This window comes from Limulus polyphemus, unplaced genomic scaffold (genome assembly GCF_000517525.1).
Source record: "Limulus polyphemus unplaced genomic scaffold, Limulus_polyphemus-2.1.2 Scaffold3417, whole genome shotgun sequence".
NCBI lineage: Eukaryota > Metazoa > Arthropoda > Merostomata > Xiphosura > Limulidae > Limulus > Limulus polyphemus.
In genome coordinates this window covers 32,148-38,975 of record NW_013669027.1, presented here as the reverse complement: position 1 = coordinate 38,975, position 6,828 = coordinate 32,148, and the positions used below count along the sequence as shown (strand labels likewise).

General features: G+C 33.2%; 1 protein-coding gene across 1 annotated transcript in view; it reads right to left on the bottom strand.

Moving 5' to 3' along the window:
• Positions 1-6,828, bottom strand: part of LOC106469310 (nitric oxide-associated protein 1-like) — a 43,952-nt gene that overhangs the window by 32,281 nt on the left and 4,843 nt on the right. Inside the window, exon 2 of the mRNA XM_013929800.2 lies at positions 2,829-2,957. Within this exon, the coding sequence (XP_013785254.1) occupies positions 2,829-2,957 (129 nt within the window). The remainder of the gene's footprint in view (positions 1-2,828; positions 2,958-6,828) is intronic.

Genomic DNA, 6,828 nt, shown 5'->3' with positions numbered 1-6,828 from the left:
GTAGTAAGGAAAAGGTAAGGTACGACTAGTTGGTAGGGTTACGGTTACGTAGTACGAAGGGAAGGTAGTAGTAGTAGGGTGGGGGGGGGGGGGTCTTGAAACGTGAGAATGAGTAATAGGTTCCTGCAAAGGGTGTTCTGAATCAGAGTAAGGATCTAGAGGAGATGGAGGGGAAGACAGACCTACTGTCTGAGGGCATAGACAGCCAGGGCTGAGGGATGAGGCACAAGAGACCAAAGAGATGAAGACTAGTTTTACAGTGTATGGCAAAGGCATTTACATGGGGAGTATTAAGTTCAGTGCAAATCAATGGAAGACTGGTGAGAGAGACCTTTCCCAGTGTAGGAAGTAGTCTTGTTGAGAAAGACTGACTGTGACAATATTCAGTGCATGAAACACAAAAGTGGAACTGACCAAATGGATCAGAAGTAATCAATCTATAAGGGGAAGGAATGTGAGAATGCCTAACAGACAGTAAGCAGGTCAAAGGCATGATAAATAAACACTCCTCAAGGGTCAAAGAGCCCAAAGTAAGATTTTTATTCAGAGATACTCTCCATCCTGAGAGAGAAGCATACATAAACAGGTGAAGGTCCACTAACAGAACAGCAGAGATGGAGTTTGGAGGGGTCTAGCCACCAAGCAAGATTCTCCAAAAGATGAGGAGGGAGATGGATTGGTGAGAATAGTGTAAAAATAGGGGACGCACATATGCATAGCCAAGTGGAAGGAGGTTTCAGGGAAGCCATGGTCCCCAAAGGAAAAAGTACCTCAAGTACAAAAAGTAAATGCAAGGTGTGAAACATGGCAACTGAACATTCAAAGTTCAGTAGGTGAATGGGAGAAGGTTGGGTATGGCTGAGAAAAGTCAAATAGAATTACCAAGTGAATGAGAAATAGGGTGAGGAAAGAACAGGAAAATTAAAGAGCCACCCTAAATTATCAGATTTGTGAAAAACAGAAATGTGCTGGAAAGATTATGCCTATGAATAGGCAAGGAGAAGCCTGTTGCTAACATAAAATGGCATTGCAGTTAAATGTGAAGAAGCCAAGCAAAGACCCGCATAATGTGAATCAAAATGTAAGGGAACTAATGCTATACCAAATGGAAAAGCATGGAACTGGAAAATGTGATCCAGGTGAATAATCAGGAGAAAATGTCATATGCACGGGGCAGTTGGTATGTGGAGAAAAGCACCTAAAATATACACCTTGGTTATCCACAGACCAGGCTGAAATGACCATTGGAGAAATTCACCATCCAAAATTATATGACAACCAAGAAATGATTCAGGGAAGAGAGGTCAATAATACTGGACAACAAAAAATTTGCTACTTGAGAAAATTCAAGTGATTCAGGGTAATTTGATGGTGTTGATTTCAAAAATGTAGTCAGAATTTGTCCATTGCTTCTAGATTTTGAGTTATTGTAATATCTCAATATTTTATCATAACTATGTAAAAAGAGAGGATGTGATAGGTGGTTGTATCAAGAAGGGTCTGATTTTCTATTTCATGGCTTTGTAACCAAACAAGATTGAAGGCTATGAAAATTATGCTTTGCTTGAGTGCTGACAATATTATAATGAGTGATTTACCTTTAATTTATTCACCTCCCTACAAGTAGGAAATTTGAGAAGAGGAGATGCCTAGAGAAAAAATGTCACATTTCTCACATAATGGGAAATTCAGGATTTGTTTTTAAATATTGCCTTATAAAATTAAGAAATTAAACTTAAATAATATTAAATTTTGATTTATTAACTATGTTTTGATGTAAATTTTATTTGTATATATTGATTATAAAGTAGTTTAATTAAATTTTGAATGTAACTCTGTGAAAGGTTGTGGCATGTGCACTTTGACCTACCTGATGCAAAAAGGGTTATTAAGGGTTAATAAGAAGTGACAGTTCAGTATAGGCATACAGAGGGAATCACATGTGTCACGTGAGTACGTCTTGCTCCTATTGGTGAAGAAGTGACGCATGATGATTTGCATGAGAGATATGTTGGAATCATTTGATTCCAATAGGGAGGAGCAGAAGGTTTGTGGCATGCATAAAGAAAGATGTTTATATATAGAGGGCAGCGATGGATGAGAATGGCTAATCTTGTGAGAGGAGGGAAGTACCATACAGAAATCTCCTATTTCCAAACTCCTCATTAACTAAACTATCCTTTCATATCAACAGTTATCATGCCTGCAAGTTACAAAGTCGTGACACCAAATCTCCAGTAATTTTATAACCCTTATCGCTCTATCTAATGAGCAATACACACACACTTTACAATGTGTGTATGTATTAAGTATACAGGTCAGTATAAACACCAATGGTAAAACACATACAATCCTTGTAAATGTTTACAAAAGCAATCTACATAAAGTTATTTAATAAAATAGCAGGGTTCAAACTTTCTAAAAGAAATGATAGAATTCAGATAATGCAATAAAATAATTTAATATTTTTGTTTAAATATAAATTTTACAAACTAATATATTTTTTAGAGTTTATTTTATAAAATTTCTTGTTTAAAAATTCAAAAAGTTGCACAGAGAGTTAATCAGAATAGACTTTGAATTTATCCAATTTTCAGAGACATTCTCTGTTCTCATTGTATTCCACAGTTTTACAGTAAACAAAATAGATATATGTAAGTTTGATGTGTATGAAAAAAAGGAACTGATTATGTGTCGTTTATGTTGCCTGTCTGACAGAGTGGGGGCAGACTAAAACACATTTTTAATTAAATGGGACTTAATCCTATAAATGTTCAGAACTCTTGACTTTAACTATGAAAATTATCAAACAGCTTGTGAGCACTAACCTGGCCAAACAGATGTTGTAGCTCTCTGGACTAAATCAACTGCTCTGATCTTGCAATAATCAGACTGTAGAAGTGCATTAAATATTGTTGACTTTCCCACATTGGTACAACCCACTAAGTACACATCACCTATAAAAAAGATACATTATTTTAAAACAGGAATGGTATATAGAAACACAAATAAACTATTATGTATTTAATAATCATAAAAATCTTCTGCACTCTATAATAACACATGTCAACTGCATAATTAATTTACAAATACCATTGCTTCAATAACATAATATACTTTAGGGACAATAAACTTGTCCTTGCAATTCACCCTTGAGGAAAGTGAAGAATTAACAAATTCTTCACATTTCAAGAAATCATTAGTTCCTCTCTTAAACTTCTATAAAGTGTGGTCTTCCACCACTTACAAAGGCAATTAATTCTGTAAGTCAATCATCCTATTAATAAAATAAAACTATCTTAACTGGAGCCCAACCTATCTTATCCAAATCCTAAACTTGTGTCCTTTCATCCTTATTTTCAAAGTATTGCACAAGAAATCAGAGGCCTTTATCCTATTGATCCACCATACAATTTTATAAAACATTCACTAAGATCACCTCTTACACCTATTTTCTCAAGAGAAATTAAGTTAACAGATCTTAACCCAGGCCTAAACAAATCCCAATTGCCTGAACACCATGGTGACTAAATCTTTCATTGTCGTGCCTGGTATTTTCTACCATTTTATTTGTGTGTACAGCTATGCTAAATAGAACTCGATTCAAGAACAATCCTGGACTCTTGGAAGTCTGGAACTACTTTTGCATTCTTTGAGTCCTAAATTGAATTTTGTTTCTAGGATTTTAATAGTGGATTCAGCACTTCATGTATTTTAGGAATGAAGTGCTTTGATTGCACAGCACTTTATTAATTTCTTGGCATTTTGTTTTTCTGCTTTCTCTGAATTCAACTAATCAGTGCACGTTTTTAGATTTAGACAGGACCAAAGGCAGTTAATTCAGGCAATACTATCAAGTGGTTGTTGATATCATGTGATCATTTGCATACACTCGTTGCTGTAAAAGTAAATAAATATACACTGGCACCTCGATTATCCACACTGGTCCATGAAAAGCAAAAAATCACAGATAACAGAAAAAGCAGATAATTGAGGCACTAGTATATCTCACTAGTTAGTCCATTGTTTAATCTAAATAAAAATTCTCAATCTTTTTAATGTTGTTTAATCACATTATCATGAAAAATTATAAAGTCATCACAATCATCATACACATAAAAGCCAAGTGTCAGTTAGTCTGCCAGTTGGTCACGCTCTATTTCTCCAAATTTTGTGAGTTACACAGGTCCAATTCCACTTTTTCTCCCATAATATTTACTTTTTTGATTGCCCATTCCCATTTTAGTTGCTAACATAGGCATAAATAACTCCTACATTTCGGCACTTTTTCTGCTATAGACATAGAAGTGCATTTGCACCCTATCAATGCCTGTGAAAAATAAGTCAAACATTAGTACAAATCTATGTTTGGGAACTATTATGAAAATGCCTTTGTTAAAACAGACTGAAGGTACCAGTTATCTGTAGAGAAGAGGACAATGTCTAACTGGGTAACACCACAACACAACCTGAACATACATCTGTGGTTAAAGGACACCCACCATACAGCATAGAACAGCAGACGACAACTGAAGTTGAGTAAAATCTTTAAGAAAAGTGTGTATTTTGTGTTCTTGTATACTAGGTTTACAATCATTAATCAAATAAAGTTAACCAAGCTCCAATTAATTTTTATCCCTATCTTAACAGCTATTAATAAAAGAGGCAAGGCTAGTCTGGAATCAGCTGACTTACAATTTGAACACACACCAGATCCTGCATACAGAAACCCTGGATATCATGTAACACCTGAACTTTTGTAACCAAAATTAATTTCTAAGCAACAATTTCTCCAAAAAATATAAATTACTGTAATGGCACAATTAGTTTAAGAAAATCAGGTACCTGATGATGACAAAACCTTGTTGAAACATTGTACATTTGCTGTTATGTTAAACTTATATTAAAGTTTTTCTTCATTATCCATTCAAGCCATCTCCAGCCATTAAATATTGCAAGTGTTTGAATACTTATCATCCTTCTGGAATGCTTGGAATTTAGCAGCATACCTTACAGGCATACAAAGATATTTGGGCACATAGTTATAAAATTCTATTTCTCTTTTAGCAAACTTATTCATCAACCAATAATACTCTTTATTCACAAATTCTTAAATTTTAGTTATTTTTATTAAAACATAAAAGAATAAATAAACAACAAATATTTCGAAAAACAAAGATTTTGAGTACTGACAGTGTTATGAGTAATATTATTGTTACTTAATAAAATTTTGAAAATAACTTTTTATAAGGTCATAATATGCACACTTTAACCTGCCCACAGTGAAAGGGTTAACTGCACACTTTATCGAGTGCCTATATAGAGAATAAGACGACAAACACTACCCTTAATCCAGAATAGCGAAGTACCCATTACTGCAAGATTCATTTTGGTTACAAATAGTAGAAAAAAAAGAAAGACTGAAAGGTCTGCCTTTAATGGTGCGGTGCCTGTTGTTTCAAGGTGCCCTTTAATTGAGGTTCTACTATATTCGGATGACACAAATCTAGTTTTAAAATGTTCAATATAATGTGTAACAACATATACAGGGATAGAAATAATAAAATCAAATTACATTCACTTGAGGGAAAACTATCAGGAAGATTACATTCCCTCATGTAAAGTTCTATTTCCTGTGTTTTTTTTATTTAATCCATGCAATACATTCACTTTCATTGGTCATAACAAATGGAATACGACTGGACCATGCATTCCTGACTTTGAAAAACAACTAAAAAGATGAAATTCCTCAGAAATGTAATATTTCGATCCCTGATACACATGAAAACAATACTTTCTTATTTACAGAAAACAAGATATAATTATTATATTTATATAAGCTGATCTTGACAAAAAATATTCTCAAAAATATTATTCCATAACACTTGATAAAGGTATGGTGATGCTATTTTGAAAGGTAACACCCTTTGTTACTGATAAATTTTTGAGTCTTGCTGTGTCTGTATGGTCTAAAGTGAATTTAACTTTATTTTCTGATTATAAATGAAACTGAAAAGTGACTGTTAAGTGTCAAGGTGAAAACCTGATATAAAAAATTTTTGTACACGTGAGAAGCTGTATAATTCTTTAGGTTATGAATCAACAACATAATTAACCTTATCGCGAAAGGTCACGTGTCAAAGGCCATGTCATCGTGTTTGTTGACTTGCATTTAAAATTTTACTGAACTACTATTTTATGAATTTATGTCAATTAGTTTGGTATCAAATGGTAGATTATAATTCAAATTTTAGTATTATATTGTAGTTCATTTCTTAATTTAAAATTAATTATTAAAAACACACCTAAACATCAATTTTTGTGTGACACATGGTATGTTGAATGCAGCACTGGTTCAAATTACATGTTTGTGATGTCCAAATACAAAATCTACAGTTTCATACGAATTAGAAACTCAAACTACCGATATTGACAAGCTAGAACATAAAATAAAAACCTGCTATCTTTTCCATTTGCTAAGATATCACTCATGTACTCAATGAAATGCTGTAGCCCCTCTTTTTATTTTTTGAAATGTTCCCTTATATTCACTTACTTCTATATATGACATGAATAACCAATCAAAAACTCAGAATGTCCCCCTAATGGTTTTCTCAGTTAATTTGACATATTATTGTGTTAATTTCATACATTTCACACAAGACTTCAAACGATAATATGGTAAGTCTTTAGTGAGCTCAAAATTTCATATATTTTTGAACCAAATACAGCTTAGTTACTATGCCTGATAAATTATAGTGGAATTCTATGATATATATATATATATATATATATATATATAAAAGAAGTAAGTTGTTTATTTGTTCG